The 25,524-nt window shown below is 40.3% G+C and overlaps 1 protein-coding gene across 1 annotated transcript; it reads right to left on the reverse strand.

Moving 5' to 3' along the window:
* Nucleotides 1–1,285: 1,285 nt before the first annotated feature.
* gtf3c1 (general transcription factor IIIC subunit 1) lies at nt 1,286–25,524 on the reverse strand. Its single transcript, XM_084714895.1, has 40 exons — nt 25,034–25,524; nt 23,870–24,079; nt 23,275–23,451; nt 23,039–23,182; nt 22,469–22,565; nt 22,262–22,385; nt 21,773–21,952; nt 21,053–21,168; nt 19,637–19,689; nt 19,177–19,532; nt 19,019–19,072; nt 18,353–18,489; nt 18,135–18,259; nt 17,878–18,031; nt 17,050–17,153; nt 16,724–16,839; nt 15,763–16,050; nt 15,470–15,615; nt 14,202–14,299; nt 14,022–14,118; nt 13,285–13,468; nt 13,076–13,172; nt 12,269–12,401; nt 12,063–12,150; nt 11,456–11,517; nt 10,813–10,921; nt 10,560–10,702; nt 9,608–9,750; nt 9,448–9,532; nt 9,244–9,356; nt 9,057–9,116; nt 8,866–8,959; nt 8,471–8,643; nt 6,773–7,363; nt 6,175–6,314; nt 5,342–5,446; nt 4,964–5,253; nt 3,384–3,928; nt 3,080–3,266; nt 1,286–1,675 (listed from the first exon to the last, which is right to left on the reverse strand). The coding sequence occupies exons 1-40, from the start codon at nt 25,252–25,254 to the stop codon at nt 1,463–1,465; spliced, it is 6,552 nt and encodes a 2,183-aa protein (XP_084571021.1). The 5' UTR covers nt 25,255–25,524; the 3' UTR covers nt 1,286–1,462.

Below are 25,524 nucleotides of genomic sequence, written 5' to 3' on the forward strand. Positions count from 1 at the left end.
TTCGTACCGACTGAGGGTCGAGTTTATTTTGTTAGTCCAGAAAGCATTGCTGGACTTTCACAGGAAAACAGCGTTGCAGAGTCTCCCAAACAATGGAAGTGAATGGTGACCAGTTTTCAAGCGTTAAAAACAACCAAGACAAAAATGTAAAATTCCTCCATACTGCTCGTCTGGCTTAATCCAAGTCTCCTAAAGCCCCGACATGCCGTTTGCACACCGTCACACCACACGCACCAAGTTCAGATGGTGTGCATGCACACAAGATCATGGCTCCAAACTGAGGATCTACAGTGAGGATTTAGGTTGAAAATGGGGAAAAATGTTTCCAAAAGCCAGAGATGACAGCATCAAATATTTTGTTTTGTCCAAAACTTAAAGATATTCAGTTTACTGTCTTAAAGGAGTGAAAAAAAAAATGAAAATCAGAGAATTCTGATTAAGTGATTATCAAAATAGATGGCGATTCATTTAATAATCGATTAATTGTTGCAGCTCTAATGCAAACCACAGAGTTTAGCTGTAAAATTGAATGAAGCCTTTTCTGATGAACCCGTGACGTTTGAAGCTTCAGCATCAGGTCATATTCTTTATTCAACACAAGCTCCGGCACAATGTATTGAAAAAGTGTTCTTCACAGGAGAGAAAACAAGCTTTGGAGCTTTGGTATCATCTCTGATCCACCTCTAGTGTGAATAGGAGTGTGATCTGTTGTTTGCGGGGAAAAAGACGACTGCCAACCAGCAAACATGATGTAAACAATGCAAATTTCAAAATATGGAAAAACAGCTTTGCAAATAGACTGAAAGGATACACACAACCTGTCATGGTGAGAAAATGTTAATGTGAATGCAACTTTTATTTGTTTCAAACTGAACTCTACTTTTAATTTAACTTGTAAGCAAGACCCCAGGAATCTCTTCATCTGTGCAGAGTACCGTGGCCTCAGATGGTGAGGCGTTCAATCCCATCCTAAAAGATTCAAACTGGGCAAACAGTGTTTTACCACATTTGCAGCACTGTTTCCTCGCACCACAACAATAAGTTTTAGAGTTTTAGAGTTCTAATTTTGGAGATATTGACCGTAGAGATGTCTGCTCGATGGCAAACTGTTAATCCACGGACCTTTTTGTCATGTAACTTTCTGTCTTACTTTCTTTCTGCAGTAGAGTCTAGCAGAACTGCAGCCCTACAGGCCAGGAGAAGAATGTGCGTTTTTTTTTTATTTTTGGGGTGAATTGTCCCTTTAAGGCTGTTCTTGTGAAAAAAATTTAACAGAATATAAGAATGTAATGTAAACATTTTTTATTAATAACATCAGGTTGGCATACAATAACAAAAAACAGAAACAGAAAACAAAACTAAACTTAATTTTAAGACAAAAGCAAAGAGAAAAGTCCACAAAGAAATAAACCTACAAATAAATCCTGTTCTGTAAAACCAGAAAATTACATTATTATTACTTTTACGGTAGAGAACAGTTCCAGTGGCGTTCGTTGGGTAACACCTGAGCGAGGCGCAGGCAGCAACTGATGGTCGGCTCATAAAATACCGTGTCGGGTTCCTCAATCTTCACTTCTGTCCCACTTCTTGTCTGGTGCGCAGAGCGGCCAAACAGCGAGGGTTTAGGTGCTTTGACCAGAGTTTTCTTCGTCACGCAGCCCATGTCTACGAGTGCCTGTGGAACGAGATGAGGAGGGTAATATATCAGCCGTAAAGAAAGATCATGTTTTAAAGCTTACCTTTAGCGTTTTAAACGCACTGCGCGCTGTTAAGAAATAATTTCAAGGGTAAATTTAAGATTAGCCATGAAGTTGGCCAAATGAGTGACACAGACACTGGAAACGAGTTGATCAGCTGATATGAGACGACCAAACAGCCGGTGCTGTGAACGCCTCGGACCGTGGAAGTAACGCTCCTTCTAAAATTAACTTCCCGCACGTTTGGCGCGCCCTGTTTTGAACTGGCCATTGTCCCCTTAAAACAGAGGGTCCTAACCTTTATTCTGTGTATCTAAGCTGAGCACCCCACCCCAGCCTGCACACACACACACACACACACACACACACCAAAAGAATAAGTGATTCATTACAAAACTTAACTGTCAAAAATGTCTCTTTTCTAGTATAAGCATTTTTTTCTTTAACAACCCAGTAGAATAACTTAAACACACACATCCTCACCACAACAATAAAAATGATTCACTATCAGAGTTTGCAGGCACAACTATGACAACCACAAAGCAGACAGAGCCTTGGGGACCCCCTGTGATTTTAGCTGACCCTCTATGAGGGCCCTGTCGCACAGGTTGGGAACCAATGGCTTCAAAGACAATGGCGGATTTCCCCATTTAAAACTGCTTTAAACACAGCAAATAATGTGTGGTGCGGTGTGAATTAATTAGCACCACATGGGAAGCAGCAAACGGGGTCACTACTCTGGTAACAGTGAAAAAAAACAACATAAAATACTGATAGCTATACACAAGATAGCCATTTAACAGTGTTATAAGACAGTGTTTAAAGTGGCGTGGATCTGACCCACCTACCAGCACTCATTTCAGAGAGAAATACACTGCCGTCCCAACATCAGCACTGATTGCAACCCAGATAGCGATACATGGAAACATAAACAGATGATTCCTTTGTGTATCCATCAGTGCATATCAATCATGACAGACATAAGAAGACAAAAATGATCTAAGACATAAAAAGAAAATGAAAAGATGAAAATGATGTAAAAGACATAACAAGAAGATATTGACAGAGGGAGACGTGAGCGTGGAGAAAAAGTGATTTTTAGCTTGCTTTGCACAGAAACATCTGGTAGAAGTGTCCTTCAGAGGTCAACTTTTTATTTTTACACCGAGTTCATCACAGAGGCTGTATTTTTTCACTTTTACTTGAGTTATCTGTACTTAAATAATAATAATAAATAATGTGTGGAGGTAAAAGTGGTCTTGCTCTAAAAATGACTTTATTCCAAGCGTACAAGAGTTACTTCTTTATCTGAATCTGAATAAGAGATGAGATAAGAGAATCCTAGCATGTGACCTCATGTAGGTGAGAGTATCTCTGTTTACCTGCACAAGGTCCAGCACGGCCATCGGCTGCAGAGCGTCTTTATAATGTTCCACCAGGGCCTGCTGCGTGATTCCAGGTCGGGACATCATGTGGTAAAGAAGAGCCTCCAGCATGCCCTTACACACTGGCAGGTTCAGGGTTCCGTCAACCAGGCGCCACGGGCGGCTGATGAAACTCACATTTTCACTGTGTGGATTAAAGATGGAAACAGAAAGAATAAAGAGATGAAACAAGTGAAGGGAAACGTACCTTTAGATGTAAAAAGGATAATTAGTCAATCAGTCCCACAGAGTCTGTACTCACTCATCACCATCAGCTGGTTCTGTTGGTGGAGAGTGTGCTTCTTTATTGCTTTCATCATCTTTTGTGTCCTTTCTGGCTCTACGCCTCATTTTCCCCCGTCTTTCCTCAGTCCTCTGCTCTGCCTCCCCTGCTCCTTCCTCTCCAGGTTGGATCTGCTCTCCTCCCTCCTCACCCAAGTTCAACACGTTGTCTCCACTCCCCTCCTCTGCACCCTCTTTCTGCTTTCTCAGCTGCTCTTCCTCATTCAGTTTCTCGTTTGTCATGCCACTTGACGACATCTCTACATCCTCTTTGTTCTCGCCCTCTTGATTGTCCAAAGCTGTTTTTTTTGCTGGTGGTTCCTCTGTCTCCTGCGGGGGTTCTCGCCTGAATCTCTTGCGCATGAAGGGGATGTGGTGCTGATTCTCCAGTCTGTTAGAGGCGCTGCGTGACTGGGGCCACGGTTTGGACTTCACATTCAGCAGCCACGGTTCAGCGTGCTGCATGAGCACCCAACGGACGCCCAAACTCCCAACTCTTAGCAACTGGCCTTCTTCTTGTAACTCCTGGAGCAGAGAAGGAAAAAAATCAGGTACAAAACACAGGGGGAAAAGTTCGCTAAACCTCCGCAACCAGCGAATGCCTTCCTGTGTTCTGCAAGGTAACATTACTGATTTAATTTTTTTTTAGAGTTTAAAGTCTGATTATTGTACCTGAACCACACCAAATCACATGAGTAATTCCATTAAAGTCAAAAGTTTAAGATGCCAGTTATTGCTACACCGCTAAGCTAGGTTACTTATCTTTCAGCCAAACCAAACCAAAGTTCATCTAGTTTGTCTTTTAATCACAAAGGTAGCTTGGGAAAAAGTCACTTTAGCTTAAGCTAAGGCTAGTGGTGGCTAACTCCCGAGCTAGCTTTCACTTGATAAAGCTCTCTTGTTATTGTTTTGTGGGGTTTTTTTAGCTTCATTTTGTAGTTACTGTAAAATGATATATTTCTATTGCCTAACAATGTTGACTATAGTGAAACATCTAAAAATCTAGACAAACATTAATGTGAAGGAAAAAATGTAAAGTAACAGGTGGGAGCCAAAATCCTACTCATCAAAAATGTTAAGCTATTTTTTTTCTTTATCATGACTTGATTTGGCTGTTGCCTCATTTGTGGGATAAATACACTGATTTAATGAGATTAATTTTCAATTAGCAGACCACACACTCACCAAAATGGACTGCACTGTTACTCTACTCAGACTGTATTCTACAGAATTCAGATGCAGTTTCAGCATTTTCAGATGATGCTTCTTTCCATCTTCTGCTGTAAGGAGACAAATTTACCTGCTGCAGGACTATTAAAGGATTATTTTATTTTATGAGAGATAAGCAAATTTAGCTTTAGCTAAGGCTACCTGCTAGCTTTTACTTGATATATCGCTCTTATATTAGCTGTCTTAGTTGGCTGTCTCTCTGGGGCAGACTGCAGTAACTGTGGTTTGGTTTTCAGCTTTTTTGTAGTTAGTGAACTTTTTACATGCCATTTTTGCTGAAATTATATATTTCTATTGCATGACAATGTTTTATTTGGTAAAACACAATACCTTCATGTACTGCTGCAGGCTCCTGGTGCGTCCGGACTGCGGCTCCTCCAGGCCAGCGTGAGCCTCGCAGAGGTCATGTATATCCAGGCCCTTGTCACCAGCTGCATCTAAGCTCCTTCTGATCTGAACACACGCCTCTATGTCCTGAGGAGTGTATCCTCTCTGCTCAATCAAACGACCGTCACACTCCGTCACGCCGGACGGAGAAGAGCAGGAGGAACGGATGGAGTAGTTGAGGCTGGGGGACAGCAGGGATGCACCAGATTTAGTCCAGTCCACCGGAGGAGAGTCTAAAAATGAAGAAAAAATGGAAAAGGCATTATTTTTTGGAGGTGAAGCTCTGTTTTTTTTGCAGGTCTTGCGTGTGTTGATCCTTACCACCCATACTGAACACGTGGTGAGCAGGCGTGTTGCGCATTTGCAGCCTCATAGAACACGACTCCACCACGATGTTATCAAGGGTGTTGAGGTTGCGTCGTTTCACTAGAAAGAAAAAAAAAAATTCTGTTTTACAAATCTGAATAGAGCCACAAATAACAATTATTTTTATTATTTATTTATCTCTTAAAGGAGCAACTGCGTGTGCAAAAATTAGCGCTGCAGTCCAAATAGCGTGTTGAGGCCATAAACAGCACATTTAATAGGCTGAATCCTAATTAAAATATGATCTGTGGCTGAAGTGAGCTGTTCCTCACTCCTTCCTCCCCAGACACAACCTCATAACCTAGTGACAACAAGCGACAACTAATCACTTGATTGACTACTAGTCTGAACTCGAAATCAAAATATACCAAAGAGCACATTTGTGTCAATCAAAGGCTTCTTTAAAAAAAAAAGAAAAAAAAAAGAAGACTTTTTTTTGGCTGTCTCTGTATCTAAGTTAAATTTTATTAGAATTTTTGGAGTTTAGTTTTTGTAAATAAACTACAAAGTTATATAAAAGCTTGTTTGTATAATAAATTTTATATTTACTGGTGCGTTCTGACATAAATGTTAAGTGTATTAAGACACTTTAGGCTAAGTGACTTGGAAATTTATCTAATTATTTATTTTTCTATTTTATTTTTCCGATTATGAAGATACTACTCAATAAATATAGGCAAAAATAATAGCTGATTTGACAATATCATTTAATTTGAATTCTTACACAAAATGCTATATAAAAACTAAAGTCTATGTTTGAAGCTTTTTTTTTTTATGAAAAACTTCACCTATGCCAGGAGAGCAGTATCCTCGCATCATCAGGTAGTTGGTGTGTGACGCTTGATGTGCCTTCACTTCCAGTCTTTTTTTGCCGTCACACTCATCACCGTCATCATCGTCGTCATCCTCTTCCTCCAGTGCTGCCATACTGAAAAGCCAGTTTAGACAGTGAATAAATCACAGTGGACACTTTGGATGAAATTTACCAAACCTGACCAAAATTACTGCAGTTTATCTCATGTGAATGGTCTGATGTTGTGCTGCGTCACCGAAGCGTTTCCATCGTCTCACCTTCTCTCAATCACTTCACTCTTTTGTGTCTGATAAAACAGCGGAACTTATTTTGCCCCAGCTCAGTTTTTCCAGATGTTAAATTCAAATTTCAAGATTTCCTCTGCTGCAGCGGTGAGTCAACAGTGTATCCTGGTTATGTATTGTATTTAAATTAGGACTGGGCCGATGGATGATGCCATCGTCATGTCATATTTGCCAGGTCTTAGAGAACAACCACAACATCTCTTTAGTGCACCCGTTACTCTGGATAATCTCCCCCAGACCAAGAATTCAATGACATGCAGTGATGTTTGTTCAGGGATTTTAACTCACCTCTTGACCACATCATTGTCCACCAGGTTGCTGTCCACCACCACTATCTGTTTAGGTATGGACACGTACACACTCAGCAGTCCCAGAGACATCAGGGTGAGGGAGGCCACACAGGACCCACCTGGAGAGTCCAGAGAAAACTGCAGCATGTCCGACACATCTGGAGGCTCCGCTGAAGCTCGAGGTGCTGCGTTCGAGGTAGAAGCTTTGGGTAGATGATCGTCCGTCTGCTCTCTGCTGGATGGATCCTCACCAGAACCGGCTGTGAGGCAATCTTCTGAGTTTTTCTGTTCTTCTTCTGGTTTCCTTTGGTTGTCCTCTCCTTCCTTTGCAGAGTCACCATTTGTCTTCTCCGGCTGTACCTCTGGTTCAGTCGCTGCTCTGCCATCTTCCTTCCCTTCGCTTTGTTTTTTCTTTCTTTCTGATCCTGTCCTTTTCTCCATCGAATCTTCCCCGGTCTCCGACCTGTTCTCAGTTTCATGGTAGAACATCGTGATGGGTCTGTCGTCTCTTGTCCCGTTGTTGATTAGACTTCTCACGAAGCGGTAGGAATCAGTACACAGAGCGTGAGGGAAACGCCACGAAAAACACCTGTTGAGAAGGTGAAAGAGAAAGGATAAAAAACAAAGGTAGCTAAACACCGAGTCATATAATGTGCATGCCTACTAAGCATACCATGTATTTCCATCACTTTAGTGATAAATCATGCTATATAATCACACCATTTCCCACACTTTGTTGTGCTGAATTATTCATCTTGTCACTGTGGGTGTATCTGTGTTAATGTCTCAGCCATATTGTATTTTGTAGTAATCTCTATAAACAGATATCTGCATATGAGCGCAGAATCTGTCGGTAAGTGACAAGATTTTGTAGTAGTATTGACCAATCATGTTTTAGTGGGCTTTTAACTTTGAGTGCAGGTGAACAGTCCATGTGGAGAGAAAAAAGGTGTAACACACTGGCCAAAATGCAATCTCAGAACCCACTGGCTATCCTCTGACCACTATGTAGCCTTAAAAAAATATATCTATATTCATATGCAGGTGTCTTCTCATAGAGGTTAGGTGAACTCAACACAATAACCAGCCTGCAGAAGAGGAAGTCTTCTGCTGGCTGCACCCAAAACAAGACTGGCCATTGCCTGCAGAGGCTGAATCTTCATCAGATGGTAGTCGATGGGTTCAGAGATTGATTTTGTAGTAATCTACAAGGTAGCTACATATAAAGTGCTGTGAAGAAACTGTGGTGCAGGTCCTAGAAAAATTTCACAACACATGCAAATATTTCCCAATAAAGACGAAGCAGGACAATGTTGAGATATTTAGGGATTCTGTCTGCTTAAATGCTAGAGGGCTTTTAATTTAAAATAGAAACAGGAAGTGTTGGGTTTGTGTTAACAGCATAGAAGAGTAACAAAAAAATTAACAGGGTAAATGGAAGTAGAGGAGGCTTTGTAGTAAAATATGATCAAATATACTTATCAAAGAGAGCGAATAAGAAATAAAGGCCTGTCTCTAATAGAGGCCTGCTTCAAATACAGACTCTGGAGTTGAGGTATACAAAGGACCCAAGTACTATTTGATAAAATACAGTTATGTACCAATATATCAAGACACATCCTGATTAAAAAATAATTAAAAAATATATACAAGGAATCTGAGAATTCACAGTATCCTCCCCCAGGTGGCCGTGTACCTGTAGTAGGACTGGGACAGCTGGTAGGACATGGGCAGGATGGGCAGTGCTCGGTTCTTCTTCGGTCCAAACGGCTGATTGACACGACGGCGGTTGACTAGACCCCTCTTCCTGCATTGTATGAAGACCTGGCACAGCAGCTCCTGGTCGTACTTACTGTACATGTGGAAGGCCTAAGATGGAAAACAGATGGAGAATCAGAAGTGTGTGTGTGTTACCTGAGAATCTCAAAAAGTACCAGGACAAGAGAGTGGAACAGAGCTGCAACAATTACTCGACTAATTGATCAGTCAATTTTAAGAAAATTAATAGCCAACTTTTTTGATAACTGATTAATGATCTCAGTAATGTTACACACTTTATGAGCAGAGGAATAAAATTAAAGATGGCCGTACCTGGAAGGATCTAGAGGACTTCATCTGGCTGTTGCTCATGGCCAGTGTGCTCTGGATCAAGTTATGCAACACTATGGCATGAATGTCATCTATGCTGTGGTGGACACACACACAAACAAACAGTTAACTGCCAACATAAAAACTCATATTTAATAGTGAAAGAAAACCTAAAAATCGAATTGAATCCTCACCATTTGAGAACGTCTCTGCAGGACACCTTACTTCCACTCTCTATTGCTGAAACCTTAAACCTGCAACACACACACACACACACACACACACACGTAGCATTACATAACAAACCACACTCGGCTTTTTGTCCCAGCCATCACCGTCCGTCTTCTTCAGTCAGAACGTCAACCCTCCTCTCCTTCTTACCGTGAGAAGAGCTCATGTTTTGTGTCAGGCATGGTCATATCACAAGGGGTCAGAGCAGCGCTGAACTTCTGTCTGAGCAGCCGGACATACTCTGAGAACACTTTAGCACAATCCTAAAACAACACAGGCCGAAATATCAAGCAACCGTCTGCTTTCAGAGACAAAAAAACAGAAACAATAACATCGACAATAATAAAAACACACCTCTGGATTGTCTGGATCATCAGGTTTCTTCTGCTCCAACAGTTTCATCAGAGTTTTGTCCTGGTACACCTCAGCCAGACAGATCCTGAGACACACAGTGAATAAATGAAACTGCAGGTTTGTGTTTAAAAATGTGTGTGTTTTTATTGTGTGAACCTACCTGTAGTTCAGAAGCGTCTGAGGGTTTTTGAGGATGTATCGTGAGCGACGTCCGACAGCGACAGATGTTTTATCCATCGATATCTCAAACTCTGCTTGGAGCTGGTCTCTTACCACACAGTGAGGTATGAACGGCCTTTTCAACTGCAACACGTTAAAAAATACGCTGTTTGTTTCCAGCCAAAAAGATTAGTTACAGCGGTCCCTGCACCTATAACAATGTAACTTTCCACATCACAAACTTTTAGAAGTTTTTGAGGGAATTTTAGCTTAATATATTTCTTAATAAACCCCTTTCACACGTAGTTCCCAGTAAATTACTAGGACAACATTTCAGGCACTGCTAGTGATTTTTTAGCCACATTTCCAGTCATTTCTGTCTTGCACCTTTTCACACATGCAACAGCAATCCCAGAATAGATGGGACGAGGGACAGTCCTGCAAATGGTAGCAGTGCAACAGTTATGGATGCCGCCATATTGGACAAGGAAAGACTAACCTGTGAACAAATGCATGTAAACAGGGGAGATGTGTTTGTTCTGGATAAAAAAAATCACTATAATGTTTTCTTCTCAACTGATTACAATGAGTTCTGTTATTGTCAAAGGTCCATGATCTATGTGGAATAAATTAGAAAACAAACAACAAACTTTTTTCTTTGTACTCTGTGTAGATCACAAACCCCTGAATATAACTTGACTCATTAAAACTGGTTGAGAAGTAAATGTTAAAGTGCTTTTATCCAGAAAAAACGCAGCTCCCTTGTTTACATGTATTTGTTTACAGGACAGTCTCATTAATGTAGGATTCAAAGGCCAATCTGTGGGAAATTATTCTCAGGAGCATGGTGGGCGGGGCAGTATGCAATAGGTTACACAGGGGCTGCAAAAAGGAATAGCTTTGTTTTACAGGATTAAACAAAACTGCTTCATGTATTTGTGAGTGCGTGGTACCTTGCTGTTGAGCAGGTATGAGGCCACACTGCAGAGCATCATGAGCGAGTCCTCTTGCACAGACCAGTAGACTCTCTGTCTGGTCATCATCTTCAGGGCCTTGTGGTCGGCCGCGTCATGGGCAGGTGTGCGTTTCTTGGGCTCTTTAGACCAAAAAACAAACACGCAAAGAAATACAAATAACGCGCAATCTGTCAGCTGTCCGGCTTTAGTCCATCAGTCTCTTGCGTCCATTTTTATGCTCATGTTGTACCTTTCTTCTTCTTGCGTGCAGGCTTGACCACCTCCTTTTTGTTTCTCTTCCTCTTCTGTTTCTTTCCTCCGACCACCTGCTGGTTTCTGGACGCCGGCTCTATATCCACCTGGTTATAAACACACCAGAGCAGGAAGCATGTTTGTATGCTGTACTGTTTGTACTGACACAACATTACAAACACCTGAATCTAAGAACCAGTCAGGCGTATGACGCTCCACTACTGACGCTATTTTGACTGCAGCTTCTTATAAGGCTGCTGCTTCTTTTTCTTTTGTTTTGCAGTTACAAAAACACTAATGTCAAACACTCATTGACAAAGACAATTCATGTCAACTTTCTGAGCATCCTAAGGTCGTGGCTGGGTACTTATATTTTATTAAAGAAGCAGAAGCACTTTAAGTTAAAAGGAAAAAATAATTTTATAAGAACAAAAAATGATGTGAAGGACATTTTCCTTTGTTTTTTAAAATCATGATAAATATCATGGACTATTTATCGTTTCTGGTATCATTGCATCCCTCATGAAAAGGCTGTTGTATTAATCTGCATTAGGTTTAGCTGGGTGTTCGTAATAAATTGTCAATTGAATGTATGTAAAAATAATAAAACAACATTAAAATAAAGCTGAGAAAACTCATACCTCAATATTTCCAGCCAACAGTGGTCTCTTGGTAGTCACATAATGAGGTTTCGTCATTCCTCCTGTTACACACAGACGTACAAAAAAGTATATTACTGACGAGCAGCAACACAGAGACAGTGTGACAGTAAACATGTTTGAAGGTTGATGTTGAGGGAAACCAGAGGGAGTTCAGGTCCTAAAGGTTTCAGCATTAGAGTACGCCTCAATACATCCAATGGTCAACCTCAAAACTTGACTTGGACATTAAAAACAGCAGCTAAATGACAGCAGCAAAATCACTGAGGCTCATGTACGACACTCATATCCTTTCACACGCTGTAGGGATTGTTAAAGCTGATTTAAGGAAAGTCAGCTACCTAAAAAAATATTTGTCATGATTAGAGCTGCAACAATTAATCGATTATTAAATCAAATATGAAATTAACCACCAACTATTTTGATTTTGTGTTGAGTAATTTAAAAAAAACATCACTGACTGACATTTTTCATCATTTTACAGACCTAACAACTAATCAATTAATCGAGAAAATAACTGGCACATTAATCAACAATGAACATAATCATTAGTTGCAGCCCTCGTCACGATTGGACAAAAAGTGCTCACCTGCTTTAAGTGCGATCCTGAGAGCATTTTTACTCAGGAGGCTGTTCAGTCTGATTTTATTCTCCTTTGCTTCTAAGCCACTCGGAGGCTAAAAAGAACAACAGAAACGTCTAAAAAAATGTGCAAACATTTGACTACATCTAAGATTGTAGTTTCTATGCGCTACATGCACATACATACTGTATACATGTGCTTTGTGTACACACCCTTTTGACAGAGAGAAGGTGACTGGTCCACAACCAGTTACGTTTAAGATGAGCAAAGAATTCAGAGTCCAGACCTCCTGCTCCTTTACTGTCTCCTGGGATTGATCCGTCATCGCACACCTCAAGACTGCCCCTGTGTGTGTGTGAATAAATATAAACATATACAGAAGGTGATGAACTGTATTTGTATTTCTCCATCCTGGTTATTCTCTTGTTTGCAGTTAAACTCTTAAATGTGACTGTTTGTGAGGAAAAGCGCTAAAAGATGTTGCAAGTACAACATTGGCTGCATGACTGATTCCATTAGGATTGATATTCACCGGAGAGTGAAAGTTAATAGCAATAAAATCCACTTTACTACAGATGAAAGAGTTCATTAAGAGGCTCATGGCCCAGGACCAGGGCTGCACAATATAGTAACAAAACAGTTACTACAATGTTTTTTTCTGTAATCTACAGAGACTCTAAAAAATGGATCAGACATCTCAGTCAGAACGCTGCAGCTACAACCCTCACTAAGAACAGGGCTTCCTGTTTTCTCAAACAATTGATTTTAAAACACTACTGTTGGTTTACAAATGTATTTTGATCTGCTGCTCCAGTAGGAACCATCCAGACCTGTCATTGTCTGTAGTTTTATTCTTTTTAAGACCCTGTTTATACGTTTCTGTTTATATTTATATTTTCCTGTCTTTTACATCTTTTCTTAGTGCCTTTCTGTCTTAAGAAACGTACTTTGCCTTGTTGTTGAAATGTGCTATATAAATAAACTTTCTTGGCCTTACAGAGAAATGACATTCCACCTACTTTAGCAGGTATGACAGTCCTACGAACACGTTGCGGTCATGGACAAAGGAAGGATCAGCTTCTTCCAGTCCAGCATTTCTCTTACTCCGGACGACCCCTAGAAAAATGTAGACAAGGGAGAAGATTATAATTTTCCTTATGACTGTCAGTGCTGTGAGTGTTTCTGTTTATGTGTGTGTGTGTGTGTGTGCGTGTGTGTGTGTATGTACCCAGTGGTGTGTTGAGGCAGACACACATCAGGTCAAACCAGTAGTTTTCTACGTCCTCGGCGTTGTTGAATGTGTACTGGCGCCTCTCAAACGGGTTGTCAGGTGACTCTGTGATCAGCCAGTAATGAGGCTCAGCGTTGGTGGTGTCAACAATGGTGGCATGACGTTTCAGGTACAAAAACACCTGAACAGTGAAGAAAAGAGAATTTAATTAATTTTGATTTCCTTGAAGTCTTTTTTTTTTTCTCATTTCACTCCTCATATTATTTTAGGTGCAGAGAAATCCTCAATTATCTTGATTTACATCAGTAATTTGGATTAATAGTTTTCCTTTTTTCTCTAACAGTGGAATTATTTTTAAGCAAGCAAAGAAAACTAAAGAATATGAAGCTGAAACACCATGAATACCCTGCTACTTGTATGTTTTTAAAAGTTCTTTTCTTCATGTTTTATAATAAAGAGGAGGAACACATGCTGTAAATACTTCCAGTCCAAATGTTAAATTCTGCACGTTTTGCATTTAGTAATTTAACACCAAACATCACAAGATAAATAAAGGGTAACATTTGTCTTCAGACATTATGATGATTTGTCTATTTGAATGCAAATGATCAGTAAGATCCAAATGAAATTCTGTGTTTTAAGACCAGATCAGGGCAGCAGTCAGATAATAAAGTTGTTGTTTTTCTGTGTGATCTTTTTTGGATCAGACTGGACTTGATGTGGTTACTGTTTACCTGGTCTTTCTCCTTGAACTTCTCCACAGGACCAAACTGCAGCAGACCCATGTAGACCAACTTCTGCAGGTTCTCATGGAACGTGAAGATGTATCTCCTGATATAAAGAACCCATAAATACTCAATTTAGAATTACAGTTATGATCAGTTACAGAGAAAGTAAGAGAGAAAGACAGTCACCGTCTGTAAAGCAGCTGTCTTTTCATTCTGGCGGGCAGCATCCTGACGAGATGGTGCTGCTTCACAGGGTCACTGAGATATTCCTCCAGTCCATCCACCTGTGGACACAAGCCAGCTGATCAGTTTTATCTAATGGATGTTTTCTCTTTCCTCATGTATTGCAGGTTGTGCTATAGGAGGTAGGCCATCAACAAAATCTCATAAATGTCCACATGTACAACCTAAGATGCATAATGGAATCTACATTCAGTTTATTAGGTCCAACTATATACTTTATGTTTTGTCCAGCAGATTTTTATCATTGAGTACAGACTAAATATTTAACCATTAATCACCTCTTTATCTGACCCGTATCTAATAAAAGCAACAAAATTTTTTGATGTTGTGTAAAATGTAGATAAAAACAGAATGCAATGATCTTTTTTGACCTACATTCAATTGAATACAGTGCAAAGACAATATAAATTTATTGTTTTTTGTTAATATACACTCTGATGCCTTCAACATGCTCTGAAAAAGTTGGGATGGGGCATGTTTACCAGTGTGATACATCACCTTTTTTTTAGCAACATCAAGTAAACATTTTGAAAATAAGGACACTAAATGTTTAAGTTTAAAAAGCAAAATTCTTTCCCATGCACCTCATGTGCTAAACAGGCCGGAGTCTCCATTTTCGTATTTTGCACAGGGCGGGTCTGGACTGCTGGCAGGCCGGTCTAGTACCCAAAGTCTTTTACAACAAAGCCACACTGTTGTTAGAGCAGAATTATGCAGAATGCGTCTTGGCACTGTCTTGCCAAAATAAGCAGGGACGTCTTTGAAAAAGATATTGTCTGGATGGCAGAATGTGTTGCTCCAAAACCCTTCACACATGTGACAGTTGATCAAAAATCGTTCAGCACCTAGTATGTGGGGGCGTTGATGCCCATGACACATGGTGCTGAACGATAGCAAACAAAAAACCCAAACATCATATTATTTTGACAGACATTGCAATTGTGATATGAGTCTCGATTTTAGTTGGAATGCTAACTTTTGCACTTCATTTGTGTTTTTGATCATGTTTCGATTAGTTGTTCTGTCCTACCCCAGTTTATCACAGATGCTGGTTCTTTACCCAGCCACATCCGCATATGATGTGAAAATATTGAGAGAAGAATGAAAGGGAAGTTGGACATCAGAGAAGCACAGGGGAGAAACTGCGTGTACAGCGAGATTTTTTCCACATAAATGAACATAACATCCTTTAAAACAAAATGTCTGCCCACCTTGTAATTGATTTGTATGACTTGAATGAAGACGGAGAGAGGGAGGCAGAGGAGCAGGTCGCCAACCATCGCCCAGCCGCTGCCAAACTCCTTGTGTACACGGACAGGAGGCATGAATCTCTTCCACGAATCTTCATCAACATACACTATCAGAGACAGGCAGAACGTTACAGAACAACGAAGGTGGTTAAGCTGGGGAAAAAAATTAAAATCCTCCTCTCAAAGAAAGAATAGATGGAATACAGAAATCACAAACTGGTAACTGGAGGAGTTCCTACGCGTGATGCTCTCACCTTTCATTTCAGGCTCAGACTGAGGACGCGCCGATTTGTCCTTCAGCTCCCCTTCTTCATCACTTGAAGACATCACATCCAAGTTAGATGGAGTAGAGTCTGCAGTTTGCGGGTCCACAGAGCCGGCGTTTGCGTTTGTGGAGTTTTGTGTGTCAGAGGTGTTTGGGTTTGCCGGTGTTTGACCGTGTCTGAGCGGGTGACCGTATATCAGGTACCAGAGGAAGCTATGAATGGCGCGCAGACGATGCATCTTAGGCTGGAAGCCGAAAGTTTTCCCCAATCCCCGAACTACAAAAAACAGAGACAGAGAGAAGACAAAGAAAAAAAAAAAGATCAATAGGGGACAAATGTTAAGAAGAGAAATTAATATCTAATCTTGAGGATGTCAGTACAGTGCATATATAGAGCAAAACACAATTATATAGGGCAGTAAAGATGGTGAAATTGTATTTTTGTGACTGGGTTGAATAGTCTTTTTTTGCTTATGAAAGTTCAGAACTGATATGAGCTGGTTGAACTCTCTAAATGGTAAGAAAATGCTATTCTCTTCTAGCATACACTGGATCATCCTTTACACAAGGAGAGGAGATGATGCCATCCTTCCAGCAGCAACATTTGAAGCGACACACCATTCTGTCGTTCACAAAAAACATGATTAACATGACCGACGAGGGACATAGATCAGCGCATAAGTTATCATTTCTTATTAAGCATTTTCCATCATGCAGTAACTTGCCAATATGCTCATATGTTTTGAATTTTCAGCGATATTTGAAACCCATGGGCGATGAAGTACGAATGAACGAGACGTTTTGAGCCAGAATATATATATATATATCATCATTTTTAATTTTTTTGGCTGAAACTTAAAAATGATATATCCAGCAGTAGATTTGTAGGACGAATAAAATTACTCCTTCCACTTTGCTTCTCTTCTAATACAAAGTCAAACAGAACAAACCTGTTGTGGGTTTGAACTCGTCGTCTGTATTCTTGTCAGCCTTGCTCTTTCGGCCTATACCCGTCATCTCATCAAAGTCTTCTCCTTCTTTTGCTTTCTCCTCAGCTTGCTGCAGACTGAGGAGCAGAGAAGGACAACAAAAGAAACCAAGTACAAGACATAATAATTTAACTGACAAACTGAAGTTACAAAATAGTCGAGTAGTGAGAGACAGAGGAGAAAATCTGAGAATAAAACCACAAGATTGGGCTGACCACCGAGCAAACAGATACTACTCAGACTCTGTTTCTCACTGACTTATTTTTAAGTATGTGTTGTGTTCTCACCGTATCGCTGTGTAAGAGCTGGAGATTTTGAAGCGGATCTGTTCAATGACTCGGTTCACGGTCTCATCGTTGGGCTTAACAGACGGATGAACGACCAGCTCCACCTGCACAAACGAGAACGTCAGGGGACAAGAGGTGGGCGATACCAACAATTAAAAAAAAAAAATTAGTACCTCTTTTCAATCTTCTATTTGTTGTATGAGTGCACTCTCATTTAATAATCATGTGCTTTGCAGATGAACACAGAGAAATATACAGTTAGTATCATAATGTTCCCCCTCTGGTATTTCTTTATAATTATTGTTATAATAACAATTATTATTATCATTATTATTTCACCATTTATGTTTTTACTGTTCATTGATATGTGTGTATATACCATGCATATGTTTATTTTATTATAATAATGATTTTTTTAAGTATGCATACATTATGTTTTTTTATTATTATTTTGTAAGAGGTTAAAAATTCAATAAACATAATACTGAAAGAAGTCAATAATAAAACAGAAAAATATGTGGGTCAGACGTTTCACTTCTTCAGTTAAAGGAAAAGTTTGACATTAATGCTGTAGTTCGAAGTCAGTGCATCCTGTGATCAAAAAATTGCCGATACCAACCAGCCAATACAGGGCTGATAATATCAGTAGGCCAATTTATCAGTCAGGCCTTAGTTATTATATCAATTTATCCAAAATATTTTGAAGCTACTACGTCAAATCAGCTTCTTAGCTTCTTATCAAAACTGTTACTGACAGACAATGAGACTAAACAGAGCTTCTTTTCCTTATTATTTGCCATGAGGCTTGTAAATGTGGCGTGCATGTACCTTCTTGGTGATCCCGTCCTGTATGACAGTGGTCTTATAAAACTTCAGCAAACCTTCTCTGGACAGACCGTGAACGAGACGTAAAATAGTCTTCTTGCAGCACTTTGTGCTGAATCCACCCTGCTTCTCTTCGTCATTGATCATTTTCTGCAGCCTGGAGAAAGACGGCATGTTCACATTCTTGTCTGCTGTCTTACTGCGTGATAATACGCTCGTCAAATTAAATGTTATATTTAAGTTTTTAAAAAAAAACTTACGGGAAAAGACCCTCGATGATTTTGAAGCTGCGGACGGCCTCGACAATCAGGTTCTTTCTCCTCAGCAGGCGGTACGTCTCGTGAGATCTCTCCACAGGCTTTCTGTATTTTTTTCGTTTGCGGGGCTGAAGGAGGTGGATTGAACTGTTACTTACAACTCTCATCTTCTCACCACAAACATCTGGAACAAAAACAATCAAACATCTCATCAGACTGACCTTGGGCAGGAAATCATCTTTAACAACCTCAATGTTGTTGCCTGCTGGATTATCGGTGGCGTCCGTCGGCTCGCTCTGAGGCGAAGGGCTGGCAGGACGAGAGCTGGACTGTTTCTCCTCCTCACCTTGAGCTTGTTCTGAAAGAAGAGACAATACGTTTAAACAATTTTAGTGCTGCTCCGAATCTGCTGGATATGCAATAAATAAGTGTTTGCTAACAAGTCTGCCACATCGGAATGCTCTGGGATTTACGGCTGGTGGAGGACAATCAGAGATAGCATGGAAAAAGTTTTAAAAATTAAGATTTACTTTTGTTTTCAGGTTCTTGTACTTGATTAAGATGCTACCACAACTTTTTGGCTTTTCTGAAGTCAAAGACAAACCACATTAGCACTGAGTTTAATGCAGTGTATGGTGTTTTTGTGATGGAAAAATGAACATTTGCTTTGACACAGGAAAAAGTGTTTTGTTACCCTCCTGCTACAAACAGACTATTTGACCTTTTTCTGCTTTGAACTCAGTTTGGTTTCAAAAACACAGATTCTTTCTGCTGCCCCCAAGTGGCCAAAAACTCAGTTATTGCAGGTTTCAGATTTGCAGAAAAGTAAAACATTTCCTTTGAAGTTCGACTGTTGCTGAAAATGCAATTTCTACAATTTACTGTACCTGCTCTGGGAGTGGAGACTGAGTCAGGTGTCGTGGATTTGGCTGGAGTTCGACCTGAGAGAAGGCAGAAACAAGAGAAGAAAACATAAAGATTATTCAACCAGTACTTAAATTTGGTGTGTGGACTCCTTTTTAAATAAGGTTTAATGATTACTCACATTCAGCTGGTGTAGGTTGTTTGATGGGTCGTTTCTCTTTAGCTCTCGCACTGCTTTTTCTTTTTGCTCCTGACTTTCTTCTTGCTTTACTTCCCTCCCCATTCAAGCCTTCATCCGCTGCATCCACCTCTCTATCATCACCCATCTGCCCGGCCTCGTCTGCATCTTTGTTCCCTCCTCCGCCTGCGTTCTTGACGGTCTTTGCCGCAGCAGTTTTGTCATTTTCTCCTGTTGTCGACTTTGAGGCAGGGGTGGCGGGTACAGTGTCTGATGTCTGTGGTGCAGAAGAGTAGAGTAGCTTCTTCCGTTCCTGCTCCTTAGCAAACAGCTGGAGTTGATTACTTACACCGACGCACCTGTCAAGAGAAGTGAGCAGAACAATGTTTGGTACAATAATATTTGATATGGTGTGGTACTTAAATAAGAATGTAGAAATCTACACTCGTTCATAGAAACACACGTGTGGCTGATAAATTTTGTCGTCCTCTGCCGACCCTCATCCTCCATGAATCCCTGCAGGGTGAAAAACAAAACACAACATGAGCGACCAGAACCAGCTTTATAGTGTAATACAACATTTAATAAAAATGCTCAGCTTAAAAAAAAACAATATTACTTTGGTTGTTTGCATGTGTTGACTCAGCTCTAGGGTCGCAACTAACAATTATTTTCATTGGTGATTATTTTCTCTATTAATCGATTACTTGTTCAGTGTATAAAATGTCAGAAAATGTTGAAAATGTTGATCAGTGTCTCTTAAGGCCCAAGAAGACACCTTCAAATTGTCCTCCACCCAAACATATTCAATTTACTGTCATAAAGGAGCAAAGAAACTAGAAAATATTCTCATTTAAGAAGCTGACATCAAAGAATTTTGACTTTTTTTCTTAAAACATTACACAAACTGATTAATCCATTATCAAAAAAAATATAAAAATCGATTGTTGCAGCTCTGCTCAGTTCTATGATAAAATCTGAGGCAGCTGCATTGTTATACTGGACCACATTATAATTGTTGTTAGTCTTGTTGGTATTTGTTCAAAAATTATTGGACAAATTTATATTTGGACCCGATGATGGCGCTAGATAAAAAGTCAAGAGGTAAAACTATTACATTTTATCTTAATGGTGGCATTAATGTGTCTGTACCACATTTCAGAGCAATCTATCCAGCAGCTGTTGAGACATTTCACACAAAATGACAGATGTCAGCCTGCTGGTGTTGCTGGAGTAAAAGTCAGGCGGTCACCCAGGTCAGTGGGATTCATCCTCTGGGGACCATGGATGTCAAAATGTTGAGATGTTTCAGTCTGGACCAACAGACTGACGATGTCATCCCTAGCGCCATGTTGCTAGCGTGGCTAAATATGTTAAATTAAGTATTCAGCTGTATAGATGTAGCATTCATTAAATGTCAGAATATCCGCTGACTCGTTGTAAGTTTATTAGCATTAGCAGATTAAATGTTACTGTTGCATGTCTACTGCCAACAACAAAACTACTTTCAAATGTAAACGTTGTCCTTCCAGACTTTCTTCGATTTTATCAGATCGCACATCAGGTCTGACGAACATCAAATCATTTTAAAGAGGAAGAGTTTTCTTTGTGTTGGTTGACCTCTGGTGGAGTTCATGTGGGTGGGACGCCTCAACATATCCGACAATTGAGAGTACACTGGAGACTTGTTTCCAACCTCTCTGAGAGCATGAAAACAACTCTGACAGACTTCACAGGTTTAAAAGTTCACTGATTTTTCAAGCAGTTTTTAGAAAGAAAGAAGTAATATGCACAAAAAAAATCTAAATTTTTGGTTGAGGGCGAAATTGTTTTGGAGGCCAAAAAATGTCTCTGTATGTATTAACAGCCTGAGTCTTACCTTGATTACGCCGTCTCGCTCCAGCCTTCGGCAGAGCATACGAGACTCGAGTTTGCCGACGTTCATCCTAAACCCGATACTTCTCTGAGGGATTCCCCTCGCACCACAGGATAACACTGCAGGACAACAACAAAGACACAGGCACAAAGTGACAACAGGGGGACTTCAAGGTGAGACTTGGAGGACTATGTACATCACTTTTCAGACTAACACCGCTGGCTTCTGTTATCTGTTACTTATTCATCTAACTAGTTTTAATGTGAGTTGCAGAGCTTTGGAGATATTGACCGTACAGATGTCTGCCTTCCCTCCAAAATAACTGGACTAAATGGCACTCAGCTTGTGGTGCTCAAAGCATCAAAAAATACATTTAAAAATTCAGCACCAGTATCTCTCTTTCCCAAAATCATGACCCAGTTAATAAGGCACAGATTTTCTTGTGAGCAGTTTCATAAAGGAACTACTTTCTTTCAGGAGTAGAATCTACTGGAATTCGTTTCTTTTTTTACTAGAAAGAAAGAGGTTCCTACAGGAAACTGCACAGAACAAGAGCCCAAACAAACTAAAACGTGTCAAAATATGTCTGGACTGCAGTGAAGAGCCCTAAACTAATTTGCTTCTCTACAGACAACAACACGAAGCCTTGGCAAATTATTTTATTTAATCTGCCTGACAAACATTATCAGTGATATCTGTTTCGAGGAAAGTGATCAAACGTACCAATGTGATAGGCCTGTGACAGGACATCGGTCTCCATGATTCGCCCCTCTACAGCCAGAGCTTTCTTTCTTGCTTCGGTGTCATCCTCTTCCTCCTCGTCCTCATCATCGTCATCATCAGTGACGCCCCTCCCTATGTACGGCTTTAGCTGTTTCACACAACGTACAAGCACTTTGTTCCCTGAAAACAGAGTGAAACGATGCAGTGCGTTTGTTATCAAATACCAGGTTGCTTATAATCACAATAAAGTTCAGCTAAATGTATTTTTGCAGTGATGCTATAATTTAAATTTGTCAAAAAAACAAACAAACAAAACCTTAACTCGAGATGGGACTGGGAAATATATCAATACTGTGATATCAGACTAGATATCATCTTAGGTTTTGAATGTCGTTATGTCATTTTATTGCATAAATGTTGTCTTTTCCTTATTTTAAAGGCTGCATTACAGTGAAGTGATTATGTTCTGGTGTTTCAGTGGCACATTACCTTTTCTGTTGGTGCAGGGCCCGGCGCTGGGATCAAGATCCTCCAGAGGCTGCTGGATGTACTCAACCAACTTGGCAGATCGCATGTACTGAAGCACACGCTTGACAGTACCGTCGTTCAAATTCTGCAAGAAAACAAGCGGTTATTACCACAAACGGAAAGACAAACACACAGACAGACACAACAGACGCTCGCAGAGATACTCACAAGTTGATCTTTGAGGCCGATCATAGTGATAATCTGACCAGGCGACTGCTGCAGAATGTTGGACACGTACTCCATCAGGATGTCGTATTTAGACCTCCTGAAAGAGAAGAAGAGGTTCAGGCGAATTTCTCCAAGACAGACACAAAGAGACGACAGACTAAGGATGCTCTTAAATCTTATTACTACGCTTGTTAATAGCAGAGACATTTTCAGTATTACAAAGATGAGGACACACCCTCTCAGCTGAGACAGAGCATGTGGGGACGGCACTGATAGACAAACAGGCACATTATGTTCTATTATCCTGCTTGCAGCATTTTGAAGTGGAGGCTCGTGGATGTAAAATGTACAGCAAAGCAAACTGCAACTGCTTAATCAAAACTATTTTATTGGAATCAAAATTCAGTGTTTCCCACACAGAGACTTTATTGGGCAGGTTGCCCTGGTAAATTAACACCCTCTCGAGTATATTTGGTGACCCATTTAGTATTTGTATTTTTTTATCCATCAAGAGAGCAACATCAATTCATTACATTTCAGAAAATAATAGTAATCTGACTATAAACAGACCTGTTTACATGGAAGCGTTTGAGCAGCAGAAGAATGGAGTGCTGCTGTTGTCCCGACTTCACTCGTGTGCAGTAAGACTGCATGCTGACAAGTCCATGTTTGACAAGAGACTTCCTCATGTAGTGCAACTTTCGAGCATCGATCCTGATGAAAGACAAAACTGGCTGTAACACAGTGAACATGTGAACTGCAGCTTGTAATGCAATAAACACAGCGAGGGTGTGCGTGTCTCCTACTTGAAAGAGCATCCGTGCAGATCTCTCTGTAGCTCTCCTTGCCACCGAGCTCGGCCCACTCGTTCCAGCACACAGTAAGAGTCATCGTTGAGTTTCAAATCAGGATCACTCTCGCTACCAATCAAGGCTCTGAATCGCAGCGTCTGAGACGCCACGACAACAAGCTTTCGGCCATATCTGAGGAGGTACATCACAATGTGAAATAAACAAATGTACAACTGCACTAAACTCACATTTCTCACACAAAACATTTAAGAGCTCCGTTTGGTTCTTCTAATTCTCTGCTCAACTTTTGATCTTAGCTTAGATATTTGTAAGTCTTAGTTTTAAAGTGAAAAAGAAAGTGAACATTTATTATACAAAAACAATACTTTGGGTACTTTTGCACCCTTTGACCTTAGCTTATTGCTTAAAAGAACCCACAGATCGGGTTAAATATTACACAATGCTTTAATCAAATCTATTTAACTTTCCTCACTCTCAATGGACTGCATCCATCTGTACATATTTGAGGACAATGATTGTTTATGTTGGCAGCATGTAGTTTAAAAACTGCCACTCGTGTGTATAGTACTATCAAACAAACTTTACAAACTTTTCCACAGCCTCCGGCAAGCTGAGTGATGGGGTGAGGGACTTGGAGCGGAGATGTTTGGTGATGTCTGTCCTCTGTTTGAAGACTGCACAGGAGCCCTGTATCCCATCTTTGTTTTCTAGAATAATCTGGATCGGGTAGACATCTTTGCGTGGACCAGAAAACGTCTGTGTTGTTTCAATGCCTGTTTCGGGGTCAATTTCTTTGTACCTGAAAACACACACATGCAAGCACACACACAGAATCTGAGTCAAGGCATCCAAACAGGTGGACCTCCCCAAGGTGGCTCCAAACAATTCAGGAGACTCAGTGGATAGAAAGCGAAAATGATTTCATTTATTACAACTCCAATTCCTAAAAAGTTAAGATGTTGTATAAAGATTACGTAACAGCATGCAATGATTTCCAAAAACTTTTCCATCACAGATGCTGGCTTCTGAAATTATTGCTGGTAACAATCTGGATGGATCTTCTCATCTTCAGCTCAGAGGACACAGCATCTATGAATTAAACGCTCGTGCTCAGAGAATTCAGCAGCGTCTCTGGATGTTATTAAAATATGGCTTTCACATTTCATGGTAAAGTCTTAGCTTTCATTTGTAGATGCAGTGACATACTGTGTCACCCAGATTTCCACAAAGTGATGAACCTTGCCCCATTCCTGCTTGTGATGGACTGAGCCTTTAAAGGATGCCCCTTTCATACCCACTCATGATACTATCACCTGTTACCAGTTTTTACCAGTTGTTTTTTTTTTTTTTTTTAGCATTTCACTACTATCCCAGTCTTTTGTTGTCCCTGTATCAACTGTCTTGAAACGTGTTGAAGCCAACAAATTCAAAATAGCAAAGTAAATCAGTTTAAATGTTAAATATCTTGTCTTTGTATTGTATTAAACTGAATGCAAGTCGAAAAGTACTTGCAAATCATTGCAATCTGTTTTTTATTTACGTTTTACACTGTACCAACTGCTTTTAGAATTGGGGTTGCACAAGTGCACAATAAAAACAATGCAGAAGTCCAACTAAAGAAGTTTACAGTGTGGTCTGTAGATTAGCATGAATAACCATTACATTTATTACATTTACATTACATTACATTTACATATTTATTAAAGAAAAATTGGGTTGAAGGGAGCTTTTCATGACACCGGTCCGGACTCACCTGTCAAACAGCTCGACATCGTCTCTCTCTTGGGGGAGTTGGTAGAACTTCAGGTCGGTGTTGTTGATCAGTGACCTCCATAAGAGCTCCTTGGTGGAGTCGTCGAGTTTGAGGGGAAACTTGGGCTGTCTGTCCTCTAGTCTGATCCACAGGGTGGGAATAGTTATCCCGTCCAGTCCCTCCAACGCCACTTCATCCGCAACTATACTCAACGGATCCATAGCACACCAGAGACCGGGGTAACATGAGGCTAACGCTGCGAGACTGCTAACATGCTAACTTAAGAACAGCTAACGTCAGCTAACGTCAGCTGCTCGTGAGGTCGTTCCGGGTTTCTAAATTCACCGGGTATTAAGACACGTTATTCGCGTGCTCTCGTTCTTTTGGGGCAGATAACTATATTAATAAATTAAGAAATTAAGAAAAACTTGTTTACAAAATACTCCCTACCTCAACGTTTTCCAACTAGTGTGTCGCTGTTTACGTGGTTG

The sequence above is a fragment of the Lutjanus erythropterus genome, chromosome 3 (assembly GCF_056507025.1).
Source record: "Lutjanus erythropterus isolate fLutEry1 chromosome 3, fLutEry1.hap2, whole genome shotgun sequence".
NCBI classification, from domain to species: domain Eukaryota; kingdom Metazoa; phylum Chordata; class Actinopteri; order Lutjaniformes; family Lutjanidae; genus Lutjanus; species Lutjanus erythropterus.

Bases quoted from the DNA above. Each gene is read 5' to 3' on its own strand.
- gtf3c1 (XM_084714895.1), bottom strand. From the start codon at position 25,254: ATGGATCCGTTGAGTATAGTTGCGGATGAAGTGGCGTTGGAGGGACTG. The intron at 14,119-14,201 runs GTGACTGTCTTT...TCTTTATATCAG, and splicing joins AGACAGCTGCTTTACAGACG to GAGATACATCTTCACGTTCC. The intron at 10,922-11,455 runs GTATGAGTTTTC...GTTTATAACCAG, and splicing joins TGTTGGCTGGAAATATTGAG to GTGGATATAGAGCCGGCGTC.